Below are 22,949 nucleotides of genomic sequence, written 5' to 3' on the forward strand. Positions count from 1 at the left end.
CTGTGATTGTGGCGATGGAGAATGGTGAGTCAGTTGGAGAAATAAAAAACAGAGAACATAGTCTTGGTCCCCAGGAAACTTCTTATATCCCCTATCCTCACAGGCTTGGACCATGGTAATATTTGGCTTACAGGAAGTATGATGGCTTGGTCAGATTGCCATAACAAAATGCCACAGACAATGTGACTTATACAATAGAAATTCATTCTTTCACATTTCGAGAGGCTACAAGGTTACAGTGCCAGCAGGCTGGGGTTCTTCTGAGCTCAGTCTCTTGGCCTGGAGATGTCCACCTGCAAGGTCATCTCTCTGGGTTCCATGTCCTGGTTTCCATTTCTTATAAGGAAAAAATCATATCGTATTGATGCCTCCCTTAACAACATCCATTTTCCCTCCCCTTTTAAGACTTCTCCAAATATCATCTCAATACGAGGCACTGATAACGAGGGCTTCAACTCATGATTTTTAAGAGGCTTCGATTCATCCCATAAGGGAAGGCATGTAGAGAAACCAGATTCAGTACTCCACATGCTAAACCTTCACACAGACTATGGCAACAGCTTTGTTATTACTGCCTAATGGTGCCTAGTCTCTGTCTCTCCCTAGTCCTCCACAGAGTTGCCCGGAGCTCACTTATGTGACAATTGGATCATTTTTGCCTGCTGGACTGATTTTCCTATCATCCTTAGATCATCAGCTATTGCTCACCACATGACTGGGGTCAAACTATAACACCTTCACTGGCTCCCCATTGCCTCCAAAGCAGTACAGTTGGTGCAACTTTGCAGGGCTCACATCTGTCTGGCTCAACCTACTTCCCCCTGCCAGACACCAATACCCTGTCACACTCACCACCCAGATAGTGACTAATCTTCCTTTGGAAGGAGTTTCATACTTGTCTAGCTTTCTGTCTAACGCCTTCAGCCTAGAGAGCTGGCTAAAAATGATATTTCAAAGGCATGCTTTAACGCACACATGCACCAAGCTCCCAAGGAAATGATTGCTCTGTATTTTGCAATCTCACAGCAGCTGAAAATTCTGTATCTGTGCTGCTCATTTTCTTGAATGGCATCAATTTCTTCACATTGCCTCACTGGGAAGTGGGCCCCTGAGCAAAAGCACATTCCCTTAACTTCCACCATAGGTGTTGGGCTAGGTGTACCAGTACCCCACATGTACTAATCCATACCTAGCAAAGAGGTGCTGTATAAAAAGGTAGATAAACTAGCAGTCTCTTCATGGTTGTGATGGCATTGATGGTCTATGATGTGGCATTCATGGGTTACCTGACAATGTTCTTTGCAAACATGAGTCATAAACACCCTGTGGATAATAACCTCTGACCTATTCACCTGAAGCAACACTTCAGCCCACAGCAGGGCTATAAAGTGCAGCAGTTATGTTAAAATTAGATACAAGAAATCAGACCTGGAGATAGCAGCTTAAACTGACCTCAAAAGTCCCTGCATGTGTCTCTGTGGTGTGAACTGTGCACACTTCATTGTGGCTGTCTGAGCCCTAGAACAACTGAATATACCGTAAACATGTGATAAATAAAATTCCTCATTTGTGTCATTTCTCATGAATCAATCCAAGAAAAGAAAGCAGGAGGAAAATGTTCTATAATGGTTAAAGGCTGAAGCAAAACAAGTGCCTGCCCTGCCCATTATAGACTAAAATAATACTGGAGGAGAATCAAGGAGATAAACGACCAAACAAATAACTAGCCCAATAGCCCAATGTTTTTCTCTAAATACTTCATTTGGGCACAGAACAAAACATGCAGACATTTTCTTTTCATTCAAACAAAATCTCAAATAAGAAAATACTATAAAAATTGAACAAGATAGACTTCAAGACAGACAGCAACTTACACATCTTTAAGGGAATGTATCAAAAACCAAACAATGTATATAAGGTAATATATGAGGAAAGGCTCTCTTCAAAGTAATTGTGGTTCTCATTATTGGTGTCCCATCTGAACAACACTGCTAGCAGCCATCCACTTATGAAGCTTATTAGGTATTAGTGTCCCCTGACCTCACACCCTTCTCTAGCCCAATCCCAAGGCTCATCTGTCACCAGGTTCTGTTTGTTTCCTTTCTCAATACACCTTATCCTTCGACTTTGCCCCATCGTCTGATCCCAGGCTGTGATCTCACCTTATCTACACAATTGCAGGAAACTCAACTCATCAGCACATTCTTAGTCCCCAACAAAAACATCTAAAGAGCTTTTGTGGAAAAGAAATTTTGTCTCTCTATCCTGTTGAAAACTTCCAGTGATTTTATTCTGCCCTAAGACTGCAGACTTCAGTCCTGAGCAAGCCACCCTTACACTGCACAACTCTATGCTCATGTGTTCATGCCCCTTCCCTTCCTGCAGAGCCTTGAGAACCTCTCTTGTCTCCGTCTAGACAGTGCAGCTGAATCTACTGCACCACTCAGCCTAATTAGCTATCTCTATTGTTATTACATTTAAAATATAGAATTGTTTTGACCATAGTTCCCATTTGTTATTATTACTACTACTACTCTTGTAGAATGCCTAACATAAGACCAACCCTTTAAAACAGACATAAAAGTATAAAATATTTCAAATGTTGTTGTAGGCCATTGTAGGGGCAAATATTGTACAATGGATATCTAGAACTTCATTTTGTATAATTGAAACTTTATCCTACTTCGTTCTCATCTGAGCCTATGGCAACCACCATTGTACAAGGTTGCATATTTGGGAAATGTCAGGCATGTGCAGTTATACAAATCTGGAACTGGTTCATCTTGTTGTGAAAAGTGACTACAAGATCCATCCATGTTGTTTAATTTTGCAGGGTTTCCTTTGTTTTTAAAGCTGAACTTCATTCTCTGTTGAACATGCACACCATATTTTTAATCTATTCATTTATCGAGGGATATTTGAAGGGTTTCCACATCCTGGTTATTGTGAACAGGGCTGCAATAAACATAGAATGCTAATATTTGAGAACTTAATTTCAACTCTTCAAAAATATATCCAGAAGTCAGATTGTTAGATTATATTGTAAAAATTTTTATTTGATTTCATTTTTGAGCAATCTCCTCGCTTTTTTCCATGCCACTGGCAACTTCCACATCCATACCAGTAAGTCAGAGTTCCACTTTTCCAAAATTGTCATCCAATACTTGTTGGATTTTATTTGATAACAGCCACCCTCACAGAGGTGAGGTGATAGCACATTTAATTTGCATTTCTTTTGCACTGAACATCTTTTCCTATACCTGTTGACCAGCTATATGCCTTTGGAGAAAAGCCTTTTGCCCCTATTTTAATCAAGTTTGGGGGTGGCTCATTTTTGGCTTAGCTTTTGCTCCTTTCTTGGAGTCAGGACCTCATTATTCAAGCCTGGTTTCAAACACACTGCATAGTCAGGGATGATCTTGAACTCCAGTACCTGTCTAGGCATACACAACTGCACCTGGTTTGTGTGGTGCTGGAGCTCTAGGAATGGCTTTGTGTGTACAAGCAAACATTCCACCAACTGAGCTGTAACCTAACTGCCAGGTTAGGTCTTGCATTGTTTTGCTTTTGCATTTTTTGTTGTTTTTTGTTGTTGTTTTCATTGATTCAAGTTCCCTTTGTATCTTAAGCTACGTGGTTTGCAAATATTTTCTTCTGTTCTTCAGATGCTCCCTGCCATTCCCCTGTTAACTTTGCTGTACCAGGGATGTTGAGTTACTGTAGTTACACTGGTATGTTTAGCTTTTGATTCCTGGGTTTTTCATATCAAGTCCCCCCGCAAAAACAAAATCACTACCCAGACCAATGATGTAAACCTTTTTTAGTCTAATGCTTTAATTCTTTAATCCATGTCTGTCTATAAAGATGCAATATCCTTTTTTACATGCAGGTCCAGTTTTCCCAACACTCTTGGTGAAATTAATGAACTCTCCATATTTCAGGTTTTATTTCAATTATGGCATCTTCATGACTGCCTCTTCTAATTGCACAACATCCATCCCAAAACAAAACACCACATCCAGTCTTCTAGCTCTTCACATACTCTCATAACACCATATATAAGTGTTTTATAGTATTTCTTCTACTAAAATGGTTGTCTGTGTAATCATTTAGTACTCTCCTCTCCATTTGAATGTACACTTCTGTTTTTTTTTTCCAACTGCATTCTCACTACCTACTCTACTGTATAATCAAAAGTAGTTGCTCCATAAGTTTGTGTGTGGCAAATGGTATAATTTTGTTTTGTAACTTTGAACAAATGGCAAATCAGTTCACCCTGTATTTTGTGAGTCAGCTCTACCTAAATGAGTATTATATTTCAATCTTTCCATTTCTTTTCTTGGGTGTGATGGTTTGAATGAAAATGCCCCCATAGAATCATAACAAGTGGCATTATTAGGAGATGTAGCCTTGGTTGAGTAGGTGTGGCCTCATTGGAAAAACTGTGTTACTGGGGGTGTGTTTTGAGGAGCTCAAGCCAGGTCCAGTGTCACATTCTCTTCCTACTGCCTACTGATCCAGCATCATCTCTGTCTGTGTGCCATCATGCTTCCTACCACAGTGAAAGTGGACTAAACCTCTGAACCTGTAACCCAGCCAGAATTAAATGTTTTCCTATATAAGACTTGCTGTGGTCATGGAGTCTCTTCACACCAATAGAACACTGACGGAGACATTGAACCTAGCTACCCATTATGCGCTCAGTGGGAGAAAAAAGAATGAATGAATGAGTGAGTGAGTGAATGAATGAAGAAGTAAAGAAGATGAGGAAGAAAGAATAGAGTTTAAGCAGGGTAGGTAAGATGGTTCCACTCAACAAAAAGAGCAGGGAGGAACCTGTTCTCCAACCCTTATTTATAAGCTTTAGGTAATTTGGTTTGTATTCATCTTTAACCATTAAAATGATTACAAGTATGGGTATGGTTCAGAGATTTGTTCCCTACAAAAGGCCAAATTTAGTCTTGGTTCCCCACTAAGGCTCAACTGCCCCTAAGGCAACAACCCTCGCCCCTCACCCCTTTTTCCTAGTCTTTACCTTCTCTTCCTGCTTCTCCTCCTCCTTGATGCTTCTTCTTCATAGACCCTGACACAAGTGTCATTTCAATGCCACCACCGTGCTTTTGCAATTAGCATTTTTAAAGTCAAATAGTAGTGGTTTTTCCTTTTCCTCATTGCTTTCCATGGAAAGAAATGTCTTTTTTTGTTTTGTTTTGTTTTGTTTTGTCTTGTTTTGTTTTGTTTGCCTCCTTAGTAAATTCTTCTAATCAATTCTGTTAACTTAGGTACTTTTTAAAGATTAAGAGAGTCACCTGTACTCCTGAATTCAAGAGTTGAAGGTTAAGTCTAAGCAAAACTCTCCCCTTTAATGGAGAGAAAAAGTCTTAGCCTTGATGATGATGTCATTGTTTATAGACATGAAATAGAAGTCAGTCATAAATTGCTCCTCATGCACACTAAATTTTGAGAATCAATTTCCATTAAGTGTGAATTTATGTCTTCTTCCCCTTTAATCCACTAGTAACTGACAGGTGGGCTTTAGGAGGCTTTCTCACATCCACACGCAGAGGCCTGGGAAAGCATACTTGCTCTGAGAATGGTAAAGTTGTTCACTGTGTTGAAATCTCTCCCTGGAGGGGGTAGCAGGAGAGGTCATTTAAAGGAGATTTTAAATGTTGACTTAACTTATCACAGGCTATAGGTTTTATAAGAGTCTGTTAGCCAAAAGTCACTAAATATAGCTTCTGCCATGGGGTTGTTTTCCTTGGAGCAGTTAGAGGAAAGGTCACGCTGCAGGTCTCAGGGAATGTCAACATGGCCTCCTTCAGAGCAGGAGGATGTTACTGTAGAAGAGCCCAGCCACAAATGCAGGAGTTCCAGTGGCTTTCCTGGAAAACAAGAACAGATGAGTAATTTAAGCATGTGCAAATAGTCCCTGAGCACATAGATCCCAGAGCTATTCGAGTTTATGAATGAGGAATTAAAAGAAAGGGATACTGAAATTCATCAAGTACAAGGATCAGATTCTATCTCAGAAGAGAGCAAAGCAAACAAGTCCATGTTGATTATATAAGCTAAGTGCTGACGAAAGCAAGACTCGCATGGCTGAGGTCTCACCTTCTTCTTTTAATATAAACCTGATGGAGCATGGAAATGTCATTCCAAAGGCAATCTTGAACCTTCAGCTTTCAGTCCATTTGAGTTTGTTTCATTCCATTTAGATCTGGATTAAGTCACCAGTTAAAATTTATTGATCACTAAGTCACATATCCCAAATAAATAGTGTCTCAACTCTGGGAAACAAGGACTGAGTAGAACCATGAGGGTAAAGGCTAAAAGGATGAAATTTCTTTTTAAAAGAAATAAGTAGGAGGCTTGGGAATCTGCATGTCCTCCAGGGTATTTAGAAAGGGCCCAGTCACAGCTGTGTTTACAAGTGCTAACCCCTAACTAGCCAGACACATCACACAGGGCACGCCAGGCACGTCTCTTGGTAATCATTTGAAATGGTTTTAAAATCTCCATTCTATTGATCAGCAAGTTGAAGCTCACAGAAGTTAGGAGAGTCACCCAGGATTACGACAGATGAGGCAGGATCACCATTTAAACCCAGGAACTAACTTCAAAGTCTGTTCTCCTTTGTTGGTGGTCCCCTGCTTCTTATGGGCAAATCATTCTGTGTACATCTAAAGTGTACCAAAGAAAGATCCCTGTGCTTTTCTGCTGATGTCCCAACTTTCCAGGCATTAAACCAGCCCATAAAAATCCATATTACTCCTGAAATAGGAAGGCTGTAAAAGAAACTGATCTGAATTGAAAGATCACTGGACAGATGATCTACAAAGATAGAAAAATAGATAGATAGATAAATAGATAGATAGATAGATAGATAGATAGATAGATGCTATATTCATTTCTGTACTGTTAGGGCCACAGTTTAGAAGTATCTCAGCCTGGGCTTACTGATCTATAGAATGGGAATATTTTCAAGGCTTACCTTATAGAGTGGTAGATGCATAAACTGTTAATATGACCACTCCATGGTATGGTTAAGGGAATTATTTTATTGTAGATATCAGAGGGACAACAGCTGAAGTTTTCCAGAGCAGAGAAAAAAAGAAGGCTGGCAAAAAGAGAGACAGAGATAGGGGGAGGGGGAGACAGAAAGAAAAAGAATAGTAAAAATAGCAGAGTTATAAGGAGAGAAAGTAGCTGGGGGAGGGGGGAGGGAATTCTGTGAGCTGGAGAAGTTTAGGGGAGGGGAGGGGGTGAGAAGAGCCAGGATATTTACAGAGGCTTTGAAATGTATCAGTACTGATACTGAGGAAGACTAGAGACAGGCCTGGGTTTTGGTATGCTAATGGGCACCACAGACACCCATTTGTCCCATCAGAAATGATTCCTTATGGTAGAGAGGAACTGACTTCACAGATTCCTGAGAATCATCCTATAATCCATTCTGAGCCCATTTCTGGATGTTTGGACTGCACGGTAATTCTTTTGAATAGTAAAGTTTGGAAGCCACTATCTTAAGAAATAGGAATTCGTTACAGATATGGACTATCCTAGTCTTCCTTCTTCTATGATAAACACCATGACCAAAAGCAACTTAGGGAGAAAAGAGTTTATCTGGCTTATAGATTAGAGTCCACTAACAAAGGAAGGCAAGTGTATTAGTTGCTTTTCTATTGTTGTGATAAAACACTATGACCAAGGTAACTTAAAAGATAAAAGAAAGTGCTCTACGAGGCTCACATTCTGCAGGGTTAGAGCGCATGATGACTGGGCAGAGGCAGCAGGCAGTAGACAGCAGACATGGCAGAGCTCATATTTTAATCCACAAGCCAGAGGCAGAGATCACACTTGAAGCGGCACACGTCTTTTGAAATCTTAAGACTCCCTCCAAAAACGCCTCACCTCCTAATCATTACCAAACAGTTTCACCAACTTGGGGTCAAGTATTCCAATATACGAATCTATGGGGCCCATTTTCATTCAAACTGCCACACCAAAGCAGGAACCCAAGGGAAGAACCTGAAGACTCAAACTGCAGCAGAGATGATAAACATGACTTACTAGCTTGCTTCTGTGGTTGCCCATTTGGGTCTCCTTTATACTCCAGAAAAACCTGCACAAGAGTGGCCCTGTTCACAGGGCCTAGGCTATCCCACATCAATCATTAAACAAGACAATGCCCACACAGATCAATGCCCACAGTTCAATGTGATGGAGGTAGTTTCTCAATTGAGATTCCCCATTTCTCACATGATTCCAGCTTGTGTCAGGTTGACAAAAACTAACCAGAATACTGACAATGTTCTTAGATGTTCACAGTTGTTATAAACCCACTCTCCAATGGACTTTAGACCTTGAAATTTATATCTCCTGGTGGCAAGACAGAGAAAGACAGGCCACCCTTATCTCTGCTATAAACAATGGTCATTTGTTCCCTAGGAAAAATAACAACCTTCCTGGTTCATCTGGCTAGATAACAGTTGGCCAAGGTCTAGAAGAATGAGAATTAGATCCATGTAAGGCATAGAAAACTTAACAGCTAGAGAATCCCACTATTGATGAGCTCGTCTTAGTTATATTATGTCCCATTCTGGAGCCCCCATCCATTCACACACACACCAGGTATGCGTGTGCAAGGCCCATTCTCAGCCACTCCCAAGGCATATCAGTTTGTTTTATTACTCTAGTCCTTGTTCACTTTTTGACCCAGTCCTACTCGGCTGGACTCATCAAAGTACTCTTGTGTTATTGAAGGAAGGAAACTGCCTCCTTTGTTCTCAGATGTCCTCTGCTGTTGAGGTACAGTAGAGTGAGAGCCGTCAGGGCACCAGAAATAACATTATTTAAATTTTAAATAACAAGCTTTTGGGAATGAGGGGTCATGCAATATTCAGACTGCCACCAAATTTTCCCGAGAGAACGATTCATAATCTTTCTAGCTATTCATCTCTTGTTTAGAGGGGACAAAAATTCCAAGTACCTTAGGAACAGATTCTTCCAGTCTTCTCCCATGATGTTCTTATCAGCACTTTTGCATAAACCAGTCTTCCAAAAGAAAAACAGTTGAAAAAGCCATTATTTTCATGTGATTTTGAATGTCACTTGGGAATCACATCATCATGATCCATTTAGACTTCAATTTCTTCTTCTGTAAATGAAGATAATAGCACCTGTCCTGTCTAGGCTCAAATGATATAAGCCACATGAGAACATTTTTTCATGTACTAAAGCAATAAAATATGCAAGGCATCTTTTATCATTAACAAAGACACTGGGCAAATCATCTACCTACTTATGACATGGATTTTGTTTTTACCAAACAATTGTGTAAGCAATATAGAATATGAAATTAACTCGCTTTTTAAAGGCTAAGATTCCCTTTACCTCTCCAGCAGTGAAAAATTCATCTTGGTTAATATTTGACATGAGGTCCAACCTTAATACCAATAGTAAGAGAAGATAGTTTAAGGCCTATCCACAGAGATGAGGGTAAATAGCGACCATTCAATCAGCAAGGTACTCAGTACAGAAGAGGAGCCTGACATTTGTTGAATAAACAAACAGAAGAATAAACCAACTTCCTCTCTTTTAGGGGAGGCACAAATTGATCAGAAAAGCAGTCTAAGCTTCTAGAAATCCAGATTAGAGGTGGTAGGCTTCTCATTCTTCTTATTTGGCAGACTATTGTGAAGGTTGTATGTGTCTCCCTAGGGTCTCACTTGATGTTGCTTTCCTGACTCCTGGGACATGTAGTTTCTATCAATTAAAATGAACCCAGGGCTTCCTAAGAAAATTTGTTTCTCCAGATGTTCAGCAACCTTTTGTCTGTGTTCCAAATCACAAGTGTGTCAAGCCAAAGCCCGAAGATTTGGGTTCTCTGGTCTTCCAGACTGAATACCAATCTTTGAAGAGGCATAGTGATTCTTATGATCTGTCTACCTACCAGCTGGAGACTACTGGTCTACCACACCGAAGGAAATGTGAGTAAATGAGCCCAGAATAAAGAGGTGTCTAGTGAGGAGGCCAGCCAATGAGAAGCTTCCACTCTGAGCCACAGGAACTCACGATTATACAGTACAGCAGAAAGAAGAAAAGTACTTTTTTTTATCATTGCTTCTGATGGAAATACAAAAAGGAAGGAGGCAGGAGCCCACAAATAAGTCAGAGCTGTGCTGGCTTGGTCAGGGAGTCACAACATGGAGGAGGAAGCTGGTTTGAGCCTTCCTTTGAGATTTCAGTTGTAGGGATCCTGGGAGAAAGGCCTAAGAGGAAGCAGAGCAGGCAAGCAAGGTTTCAAGCAAGGACATCATGCTTTTCCTCCTCTCTACCCATGGTCCCCCTCCTACCTCACTATTGGAAGTGTGTTGAGGGTGGTGGCACAATATTTGTGTAGTAAATTCTATCACTCTTTCTCTCCCTAGTCACCTGGCTGAATATTCACCTTGAAAACCCTTGGTTGTTTGCCTCCCCATCCACTTTTCTCTAAGCATCTCATTGAGCTAATCAATCACCTCCTTTAACTTTAAGGAATGAATAGCATTGCCTGCCACTTTCTGGGTACTAAACACTGGTGGTATGGTTTAGGTAAGGTCCCAATATCCCATAAGAGTCAATTATGATTAAAGTGTTAGTATCCAATATGTACATTTAGATATTAGTTGAATTTTTGGGGAGTGGGGTTGAACCCTTTAGTTAGAAGGCCTTAAAGTCATAGTAAACATGATCTCAGGAGGTAGTTCTTGTGCAAGTCCAAGGACAACCATGTCCCTCTTGTTCTCTTCTACTTCATGGCTAGAAATGTGACAATTTGTTTACATATCCACTATTACTATGACATCCTATCCATAACTCTCACTTAGAGGCCAAACTGCCTCATCCTACACCTCTAAAATTGTGAGGAAAAAAAAATCCTCATTTTATTGTTAAGCAGTCTATGTCAGATATTTTATTATAGTATCAAGAACAAAAAAATCTTATAAATAGATTCTTCACACCTTATCACACATAAACCTTGTGAATCAGCTTTTATGGAGACCAAATTGTGTGCTAAGAGATCCATGATGAGCATAGAATGACAAAACTAGTGTTATTTGAAATTTAAGGGAATCCCTTATTGTCCCCAGATGATACAAGGTGTCAGTTGATAGTGACATGTAGGATGGGTGAGAAATGATCACTCTTAATAAATGGGACTCCTATATTCTGTTCATCTGCTCGTGCCTCTTGTATCTCATATATATATATATATGAACTGTGTTGGATGTCAAAGATATTAAAACCAAGTTGAGGTTTTGTTTTCAAGGAAGATAGAGTAGCAAATAGCTCTTTCAAGGCAAGAGGCTGAAGATTGGTTGAGAAATATACAGGATTCTGTAGAAACATATGGCTCTAAACCCAGCCTGGGGGGCAGCCCAGGCTGACACAGAACACTATATGAATCTGTTTTCTGAAATTCTCCTATACACAGTACCTACATTCTCACCCCATCACCATCACCACCACCCCACCCAAACCAACAGGTCCAGATACATTTTTGTGTCCTGTAATTACTAATAGCTCTAGCCCTTATACCCACTGTTACCTCCTTGCTTATTATTTTTGCTGAACCATCTTCATTTCCACAAAGGAGAGGAAATGTGAATTGTGCACTTGGCCAAAACTGGGGCTTGGAAAAATAGAGCTGACTTATGTGATGTTACATGAAGATGAGAAGAAGTGGTTGAAGTGTAATGGTCTTTGATCAGAAACTCACTCCTGGAGTGCGTTCTTCAAACTGGCTCATCTGTAGTGACTCTTCATATTGCCATAACTGATATTGGAAGTGTGGTTTTAAATGTGAGAGGAAGTAGAATATCTTGAGATGCCTCAAGGGCAAAGACATTTGTGGTACCGACTACTTGCCAGGCAACAAGGGCCCCATCCACACCGCCACCTTGCAGTGGCTCCTGCAGAGTTTGAACACAAGCCAGACTTGGATGCTGCCCAGAGCTTTTATAGACAATTAGAATTGTATCTCTGGAACCTCAAGATACCTTTCTGTGAAATCTCTTATAGTAGCCCTCCTTCAAAGCCAATGCTTAAGATGAGGACATCTCTAATGGTGTCTTGAAGATCTGTAGCAACTTTATTCATTTATCCATTTTATTTTATGTGTGAGTATTTTGCTTTTGTGTATGTCTGTGCAACATGTGCATGATTGGTGCCCATGGAAGTCAGAAGAGAGTACCGGATTCCTTGGATCTGGAGTTACAGATGGTTGAGAACCAACATTTGTGTGCTGGAAACTGAACACAAGTCCTCTGAAAGAGCAAAAAGTACTATTAACCACTGAGCCACCTCTCCAGCCCCTGTACTGTTCTCATACTTTCCCTCTCCATGGCCACACTACAACAAAAGTCTTCACAGTCTAGGTTGTAGACTATTTCGGAATGATTCTATTTGTGTAAGTACACACGGGAAACCATGAAGCCCCATCATGAGATTCTTCAGTTGTCTTCAATATTTGCAAAACATGGTCCTACAGTCTCCTGGGAAGAAATATTCTTTCTATAAGAATTCTTGTTCTCTCATAGGGGACATGTACTAATGCTAACTTACTTTTTCATCCTTTATTTTTAAATCATCCACCACGAAAAGACGTGCTGTCTCTCCTGCAGCTCCCCACACCACTGGGCTGGCTAGGGCAAGATCCTAAATTTCTTTGAAGGCCTCTTCTGACATTGGCACCCCGCTGCAGCAGCAGCCCCTGGGTGCTGGTCTGTCACCAAGCCTACTTGGGCTCCCATTTACCCAGCCCCTGCAGCCTGCTCCATACAGCAAACCACCTCTCTGTGTGACAATAGATTAAATTATCTCCACTATGCAACTGAGGCCAGACACAGGGCAAGGATCTGATTTCTTAGTTCCCTGCTTTCCAGCACATGGACTCAATTCCTTTTTATCAGGGCTGTCTGTGAATGACCTCCACTGTGAGAAAGATCTTCCTCATCCAAAGCACTGTGTGCCTGTCAACTAAATTAAAGAAAATGAAAGGAACTTAAAATGTTTATTCCTCATGTATATTAGCCACATTCATGTACCTAGTATTATGTGTGTCCAGTGGCTATTGCATTCTCTAGACAGGTATAGAACACATTTCTCATAGCAGCACTGAACAGACCATTTTAATGATATATTACTGAAGGAATGGTTCAGCTGGGGCCTATAGATACTAGGAACATTCTATGACTTTTCATTCAGATCCCACAGTATCTAAATTAGTATCTGTCATATCATTTTCTTGCAAACTGAATTCACCCCCATCCATATATTTGCTGAGTGATTGTTCTGTACTGGCTACTGTGCCAGGCAATGAGCCCATGGCTCATTTACATATAGTCTCTGCCATGAATGAATTTATAGTCCTGCATGGGAAGGAGACGAGAAAGGAAATGAACACCAAGGTGCTTTCTCTAGCTACACTAAATATCTATTGCGTATAGTCCTTAACCTGAGACAGTACGAACTATCAATAACCAGAACCTGCTGCGTCTAAAGAGAGTCTGACTTGTGTATTCCAATCTACTCAACAGACCAGAGCAATGAGCATTATCGGGGGTGAAGTGATTTCCTTAGGATCACACGGCCAGTGGAAACCAAATACAGAATTTTCATCTTCCAGGTTTTCTTCTGTTCTCCATACTACCTTGTGGTGGCAGCAACTCTGTGACCTGTTTGTAATCATAGGAAGAAATGCCAAATTGTATCTGAGCTAGAATAGGACCTTGCATGTATATGTAGCTGGAAGGTCACATATCTCCTGTATATAAATGTAGCTAGAGGTAGCGGAGTCCAGACTTAGCCCTCCCTCTTGGGAACTTACAATGGCTTTCTGAATATGTAATTTTATACCTGAGAACAGAAGGGAAAAGGGCTGGGAAAAGGACTATCCTCACATCTTTGTCTACAGATTCTTTCCAAAGCTTGTATTTCTGAGACCCCATATAGCCATCCCAAGAGTGTGCTAAGAACCCTCATAAATGGTATGCAAAGAATGGCAGCCTTAGTAATCACACTTCCTGTTCCAACCAGAATCACATTGAAAATCTCAAACAAATAGAGTCAAGAAATACTGTGCAGAAGGAAGAGGAAATACTATCCCGTCCACTAACAGCTAATCAGCCTTAACTCAACCCCTCAGGGCTGAATACACAGCCTTATCCCAAGCTATGCTACCCTCTATGCTTTGTAGTTGATTGAAGAAGGAAGCTGGTTGTCACATAAGCAGTCAGCAAAAAACATGATATAATGATGTGTGGGGTAGAAAGCCTCTGACATGTGTGTGTGCTAGTAATTCCTTATGATAATTATATTGGCAAGAGGAAACCAACTAATATGTGTATATTGTGGGCCATATATATAAACTCAGAAGTCCAAACACACCTGTTTGCAGAAGGCCAGAGATCAGGCGAATGGTCATAGACCCTTAGTGTGTCTATCTGAAACAAGGGTGGCAGAGAAAAGCCCCTGGGAGAGATTGACTATGATTTGGAAGACTGACAGCAGGCAGCAGGCACAGTGTAGTGGACGAGGGCACTGTTGCAAGTTCAGTTGTTTATTTTTTTTTCTTCTTTTTTTTCAGAGCTGGGGACCGAACTCAGGGCCTTGTGCATGCTAGGCAAGCGCTCTACCACTGAGCTAAATCCCCAACCCTGCAAGTTCAGTTGTAACAGGCAAAATGAATGTGACTGTGAGCTGGAAGTGCCTGGAACATGGGCGTAGCAGCCTTCTCTGAGCGTGTAGACAAGCAGTCATGCTTTAGTGATGTCACTTCAAACCCTGTTTCCAGCCTAACTCTGAAGTTAGCCCTTAAGGCTCATCTCCAGCTCCTACAAATGAGCTTTCTTGTGCCACCTCCCTTGAACAAGATTATAGTAGTAATAAGAGCATCTGATGTTCACTCAGTGATTTTCATGAGCATATATCTGTGCTGAGACTTTCAAATGCATTCTTGGTTAATCCCACGATATATGAAATGAAAGCACTGTTTCCTATATAGAAAAAAGCCTCACCCACAATGGCAGGGGCCATGATTGTGATTCCATGTTGGCACATGTATCTACTCAAGTAGGAGTACTCATGAAGACAGAGACCAGAGACTTCTGATTTGACACTCCAATGCCTAACATGGCAGGCCTCCCAAAGATAGGAATTCACTTATACTTGTAAAATAAACAAGGAGAGATTGCCAAATGCATAGGAGAGCTAGGTCCAGAGATACCAGCCAATCAACAAAGCAGATCAGAGAAGCTCAATCATCAGGGACAAGGGCCCTAGAAAGCCAGGATCTCAAAACATCAGGAAGCTGGAACTGGGTACAATCTGGCAGGCTGTGGCCTCTGAGCCCTGTCATTTGGTGGTGGGATATAGCCAAATAGCCTCTTTCTGATGCCAGCAAGTTTTGTCCTGAGAATGTAGGCAGGTTGGCAAATAGAGTTTAGAGTCTGGGCTGGAAGGGAGATGAAGAACTGTGAAAAGTCTGGGACAAAAAAATTGTTAAAATGGATGCAACATGGGTACTTACAGTCAGAGTGGTCACAAGCTTTCAGTTATTAAATAGACCATAGGCCCCCTACTTAGTCAGACAGCCCAATGGTTGTTGGGTCTTGGGACAGTCCAGTACTGTTCCCACTCTTACCTCAGGACCTCTACTATGATTTGTGGATATTGAGTCTTGAGTACCAGTTAGAAAATTTTATTTCTTTTACAGATACATACCAGTTCTAGCACATTTCCCCTCTGCTAGAGTAGACGGTCTTTATTGTCCCTGATCCTGGAGGGCAAGGCAAGAACATAAGTTTAAGTGATCTTACTTAGTGAATTCCAGACCAGCCTGGACAATTTTGTGGCACCTTGCATCAGAGTTAAATAAAAAGAAAGCTTAGAAGACAACTCAGGAGAAGAGTGTTTCCAAGCATGCGCAGGGCTATGGGCTCAGTTCTCCCCAACCACCCCCCCAAAACAAAACAAAACACAACACAACAAAAAGAAGTACTTATCCTTTTGGAGCAATGGAACTGCTAAGTTGTCTTTCTGTTTTGTCAGTTTATAAATCCAGAGCTTCTAGAAGTAATTCCTTTAAATCCTTAAAATTACCAGTTGCTAGACCATCATTCATTTTCCTCAAATACAAAAGAAGTTGATGGAAGTCAGCCAAAAGAAACACTTACGCTCGCAGAGAGGAACAGGCTGTTATTAAAAGCCACGGTAGCCATTAACAAAAGTGATGTCATAACTAAATGTCTGGGATCCCTGAGATGCCTGTGGCCAAGGAAGCCAACTACAGTCTTTCCAAATCAGTTAACAATCACCTACCTTGATGGTGTTTGGTAAGAGTGGCCAGTGAAATTAAAATTGCACACCTTTCGTCTCAGTACTTTGGAGAAAGAGGCAGGCTGAACTCTGAGACCAGCCTGGTCTACATAAAGAGTCCCAGGACAGCCAAGGTTACATAATGAGACATTGTCTTGGAAGAAAAGCAAAAGAAAATGGCAGCCAGAAGTACAGGGGTTAGGGGTGGGGGGCTGTCTGCAGGGAAGGTCCTTTCCTGCAAAAGACCCTGGGAACTAGTGTGGTGCCCAGTGCTTTCAAAGCTGTTGGCAAGCACCAGGGATATATGAAACCAGTAACTGTTCGACCGTAGACTACAAGCTGATCAGGCCGTAGCTTCCCGCAGCTGGCTCGTTCTTTCAGCTGCTACAGAAGAAATAGCAAGGTTGCTACTAAGAACCTGTCTGGGTGTCTCTAACCCTCCAACAGAATCTTCAGGTGTCTGGATTTCATAAGAATGGCAGGTGTCTTTGTTATTTTCCCAAGAAAGTTATAGGCTCCAGTTGCCAGACTCCAGGACAACACAAGACTAACCATTAGCAGGCATATGGTAAGAAATATTAGAGTATACCAGGACCAAATGCCCCTCTTCTCTGACATCCTCAGAAAAAATTATCCTTGCATAATTCCCTTCATTCCCCTTCCCTACCATGCAGGAATCAGATAGAGAATGCACAAAACTCCCTACACCTCCTCTGAGATTTATAATAAAGGAGCCTCAACCATAGAAACATTGCCTACAAGTAACAGTATATGAACTGAGGAAGTTGTATTTACGTATTTACATATTTAGGAATAATGCATATATATATATCACATATAGTAACAACTTTTTTTAAAAGGAGGCTATGGGTTTGAAAGATATATAGGAAGGGGGATATATGGGAAGGTTTGCAGGAAGGAAATGGGAATGATGTAATTATAACCTCAAAAACACTTTTAAAATATTTTTAAAATGAGGAGTCCCACTCTGACTCATGGATCTGGTGTCCTCCATATATCCCTGACATGCTGTCTGTCTATAAGTAAGTTTACACCATTAATAACTCTTCTAGTAAATCACTTACCCAAAATGACCATCTGCTTCAGTGACCCTCTGAACCCCACATCTCCAATCATTCAATAACTGGGGAAAATCTTGGATAAAGAAAATCTTCAGAATTTCATGGGTACTTTGGATGTGTCTCTATGAGTCATCGAGTCACACAGAGAGTGACCTATCTGAAGTAGATCTGTCACAAAGATCAAGGACTTCCCAGAGAAGAACCAGGACTTCAGGAATTGATTTGTCCTTACTACTTTATGACTCCAAAGGGAAGCCAGTCTCTGAGATTCCGGATCTTCAAAACAAATGAAAAGAGGGAATTAAAAAGTGCCAGTGATTCTTTATTCTCCTTCCCCAACAATTCTTTTCCTTTGATCAAATCCAATACCATCTAGCCTAAGATGAGTATGGCAAAACTACCTTGCCAAGTGTACTCACTGGCTACAGTTGGGTGACCTCTCTACTTTAGCCTGCTTGACTGTAAGTGTAAGTGTTGACACACCCCTCCCAGAGTGGTTGTAAGTGAAATATACAGAGATATTCAGGGGTAAACTATGGCATAAATGCAAAACGGAGTGTTAACACATTGATAAAATTAATTTAGTTGTCAAGTCATAAAAAGGCACAAAAAACCCTTGAAGTGCTTAAGTTTAAGTGAAAGAGCTAGTCTAGAAAGCCTGTATATTCTATGGTTCCAATTGTATGGCGTTCTGAAAACAGTGAAACTGTAGAGATAGCAAAAGAAGGTCAGTGGCTGCCAGAGGTTTGGCAAAGCAAGAAGGAATGAACAAGTAAAGCCAATGGGACTTTGTACAATGTTATACATTTACATAACTATCTCAGTGAAGATGGAGGAGGAGGAAAGAGACTTCCTAAGTAGCTTTGGACAATAAGAGAGTTTGTAGGACTAAAGGCAAATCTAGTCTAGTTTATAAAGTTGCTTCCTATCATGATGCTAGGTAGGGAGGCATACACAGGCGTGCCATCTTGTTCTCTGGTTTCCTATGGATCTAAACTTTCTTTTAAAGGCAAAATCTAGTCTTGGAGAAGTGACTGTCTTTTTCATTTATCTCGTCAGGAGGCCTCAAAGCAACCAGGACAAGCAAGCCCCCTTTTAAACAGCAGGGCGCCCATCCCTTTTCTGATGATTTACACTAACTCTTGCCATCTACAGAGAGAACTTGTTTCTTGGCTTCCTTGCATGTCCCTTAAGTGTGTTCCTTTTCCCTTAAGTGTGTTCCTTTTCTTCTCTAGGGCATGGCCTTTACACTGGAAGAGAGGCTGCAGCTTGGCATCCACGGCCTGATCCCTCCCTGCTTCCTCAGCCAGGATGTTCAGCTCCTCCGCATCATGAGATACTATGAGAATCAGCAGAGCGACCTGGACAAGTTAGTTCCTGGAACCCATTCTCTGTGCCCAGTCCTGAGGCTGAGCTGCTCTGCTCTGTGGCTCCCAGTGGGGTTTCTAAATTCTCTGTAGGAGAGGCTTAGAGTCCACAGAGACTTCAGATTCAGCTCAGTCCTTAAAAAGAGTCACAGCCTCCATACAGATAAGGGTTTCAACAGAAGAAAAATTAAAATGAAACCAGATTTGAGGAGTGAAGTCTAGGAGGCCATCTGAGATGTGTGAGCGATGAGTCAGTGCCCAGAAGCCTAAACAAAACAATTCAGCAGACAGAATAAGGTTGGAGGAGAGCAGTTCCCTAAGTAAAAGATGAGGCAAAAATGGAGTGGTGGGGGTTGTTAAGGAATAGTAAGAGAAACAATCGAGAGGGAGGAACTGGAGAGGGAATTCCTTGCTAAGATCTAGGTCCTATGTTGAAGGTCATGGGCAGCAAATGAAAGCACTGTTCCCCATGAGCGCTCCTCAGTAGGACTCAGATGCAAAGAGCACCCACCAGAATCTTTGAGTCAATATTACATGTTATGAAAGACTATAGTCAACACCCAGGTACACACCATGGGTAAGCATGGGATCTAAACACAACTGGCTCCAGCATCTGTGATTTTAACATCGCTGCTATGCGATCTACAGATTCAGTGCAATCCCCATCAAAATCCCAACCCAATTCTTCATAGAGTTAGACAGAACAATTTGCAAATTCATCTGGAATAACAAAAAAACCAGGATAGATAAAACTAGCCTCAACAATAAAAAGACTTCTAGGGGAATCACTATCCCTGAACTCAAGCAGATTACAGAGCAATGTGATAAAAACTGCAAAGGTACAGAGACAGACAGATAGACCAATGGAATAGAATTGAAGACCCAGGAATGAACCCACATACCTATGGTCACTTGATTTTTACAAAGGAGCCAAAAACCATTCAATGGAAAAAGATACTGGTTAACTGGAGGGTCAAAGACTCCATAACCCTGTACAAAGCTTAAGTCCAAGTGGATCAAGGACCTCCACACATCAAACCAGATACACTCAAACTAATAGAAAAAAAAAAAGGGAAGAATCTCCAACACATGGGCACTGGAGAAAATTTCCTGAACAAAACACCAAAGGCTTATGTTCTAAGATCAAGAATCGACAAATGGGATCTCATAAAACTACAAAGCTTCTGTAAGGCAAAGGACACTGTTGTTAGGACAAAACGGCAACCAACAGATTGGGAAAAGATCTTTACCAATCGTATAACAGATAGAGGCCTTATATCCAAAATATACAAAGAACTCAAAAAGTTAGACCAATTAACCCTATTAAAAATGGGGTTCAGAGCTAAACAAACAGTTCACAGCTGAGGAATGCCAAATGGCTGAGAAACACCTAAAGAAATGTTCAACATCTTTAGACATAAGGGAAATGCAAATCAAAACAACCCTGAGATTCCACCTCACACCAGTCAGAATGGCTAAGATCAAAAACTCAGGTGACAGCAGATGCTGGCGAGGATGTGGAGAAAGAGGAACACTCCTCCATTGTAGGTGGGATTGAAGACTGGTAAACCATTCTGAAATCAGTCTGGAGGTTCCTCAGAAAATTGGACATTGAATCTGAGGACCCAGCTAACAAATACCCAAAAGATGCCCCAACATATAACAAAGACACGGCACCACTATCATAGCAGCCTTATTTATAATAGCCAGAAGCTGGAAAAGAACCCAGATGCCTTCAACAGAGGAATGGATACAGAAAATGTAGGTACATCTACACAATGGAATTCTACTCAGCTATCAAAAACAATGACTTTATGAAATTCATAGGCAAATGGATGGAACTGGAAAATATCATCCTGAGTGAGGTAACCCAATCACAGAAAAACATACATGGTATGCACTCATGATAAGTGGATATTAGCCCAAATACTCGAATTACCCTAGATGTACAGAACACATGAAACTCATGAAGGATGACCAAAATGTGGATGCTTCACTCCTTCTTTAAAAGGGGAACAAGAATACCCTTGGGAGGGAATAGGGAGGCAAAGTTTAGAACAGCGGCTGAAGGAACACCCATTCAGAGCTTGCCCCACATGTGGCCCATACATATACAACCACCAAACTAGATAAGATGGATGAAGCAAAGAAGTGCAGGAACAAGATGTAGATCTCTCCTGAGAGACACAGCCAGAATATAGCAGATATATAGACAAATGCCAGCAGCAAACCACTGAACTGAGGAGGACCCCTGTTGAAGGAAAAGAGAAAACAACTGAAATTGAAGGGGCTTGAGACCCCCATATGAACAACAATGTAACCAACCAGAGCTTCCAGGGACTAAGCCACTACATGGACTGGACCCCCTGGGCATAAAATGAATAGCCTAACCAGTGGAAAAAGCCCCTTGGTCCTGCAAGACTGAACCCCAGTGAACGTGAAAAAGAAGTATGGGGGAGGATGGGAGGGTAACACCCATATAGAAATGAGGGGTTAGGGGATGTTGGGTCCGAAACCGAAAGAGAATAACAAAAATGTAAAAATCTCTTAATAAAGATGGAGGGAAAAAAAGAAAGAAAGAAAAAGAAATGTTGAAATGACTACAAAAAAAAAATCTCTGCCATGCATAGTTCTGAGGTAGCAACATTTAGTTGTTATAAGACTAATTCTAGACTGAGAGAAATCTGTAGCATGTAATTATTAAAAGTCAATCCACACCATCACCAGCTACTCTTCAGCTGCGGCAGTCTCCCCACCCTTATGCCCAACTTCCTGCAGTTTACTTGTGGCTAAACCACTTGTGTCTTCCCAGCCATCCTCCCCTTATAGCTAGCTGTCAGAAACCCCTGTAACCCAGTTTAATCAAAACTCTAGAGGCTTGTAATTTATCAGTCAGATTTTAACAGTAAATTTTCAATGCACAAAATGCCCACACAATGACCTCAGAGCCAACTGATATTGATATAAGCTGCCCACCTAGACTGGACAAATTGTCCTATATTATTCTATTCCTTCTACGATACTCATAGTTACCTGTGACTATTTCAAGCCACATAGATCAGGTTCGTCCTCTTCCTTCATCTTTTTCTCTCCTTCCTCTGTCTGTCCCCTGTCCTCTCTCTCTCCAAAACTCTTGGCCCTGCTTTCCTTTTCCACTGCCCAATCACAGGCTTTAGCCTTATTTTTCACCTGCCCACACCTGCATATGACCAGCAATCCACAGAAGCCCACCTCTCTGCACAGTCATACAAGTGAAGGACAAAGTTATTCAGTGCAGAGAGGTGGGAGAAAGTCTAAGAAGGCTCCCCAGCTATAAGGACTGTGTTATGCTGGTAAATGTTCTCTCAGGGAGGGGAGTAGAATGTAGAACGGGAGAGAAATGTATGCAAATGGCAGGGAAATGGAATGCTCTATATCAGGAGTGGGTTGAGGTGATGGCTATCCATGAGTGTAAATCTTTCCTGGAGCAAGGTCTTCATTCTTAAATACAGTGACATTTTCCATCCCTGGAATCAGCTGGCTTCTTTCCTTTGCAAGGTACATCATCCTCATGACTCTCCAAGACCGCAATGAGAAGCTCTTCTACCGAGTGCTGACCTCAGACGTGGAGAAGTTCATGCCCATTGTGTACACACCCACTGTGGGGCTGGCCTGTCAGCACTATGGCCTCACCTTCCGCCGACCTCGGTGAGTACCTATGATGGGGGTTAGGGAGGGGCTGGCCCATAGAGGGAAATATTGTTTCCAGTGTCCTTGCATCTTGGGACCTTTAAAGGCTACCTTAGAGTCAACAGCTCAACAAGAGACAGTTGATTTGACACATGTTCAGTGAAATAACACCATCAACAGAGAAAAGAGCTGGGAGAGTAATCAGCAAGGGGAGATTGAATCTTTGCCACCTCCAAAGGACAAGTGTTCAAAGTGTTGGCCTGAGAAGCGGTTCCCATTGCTTTCACATTCTGCACCTGTCACCTCTGCATGTCCTGTTCTTTTTTTCTGCCCATCTCCAGCAAACCTACAGACTTGCAGGGATATTTGACAATGAATAGCACTAGACACCAAACACATACGCTCTTGCTAGCCTCTAAATCAGTAGCGTCCATTTGGAGTTGACTTAGATTCCGTACAAAATGTCACT

General features: G+C 41.5%; 1 protein-coding gene across 2 annotated transcripts in view; it reads left to right on the top strand.

Moving 5' to 3' along the window:
• Positions 1–22,949, top strand: part of LOC116891860 (NADP-dependent malic enzyme, mitochondrial) — a 136,057-nt gene that overhangs the window by 57,512 nt on the left and 55,596 nt on the right. For both annotated transcript variants that reach the window (XM_032893258.1, XM_032893259.1), the window contains 2 exons: positions 18,680–18,813; positions 22,349–22,498. In XM_032893258.1, coding sequence (XP_032749149.1) covers positions 18,680–18,813; positions 22,349–22,498 — 284 coding nt within the window. The remainder of the gene's footprint in view (positions 1–18,679; positions 18,814–22,348; positions 22,499–22,949) is intronic.

The sequence above is a fragment of the Rattus rattus genome, chromosome 2, assembly GCF_011064425.1.
Source record: "Rattus rattus isolate New Zealand chromosome 2, Rrattus_CSIRO_v1, whole genome shotgun sequence".
NCBI lineage: Eukaryota > Metazoa > Chordata > Mammalia > Rodentia > Muridae > Rattus > Rattus rattus.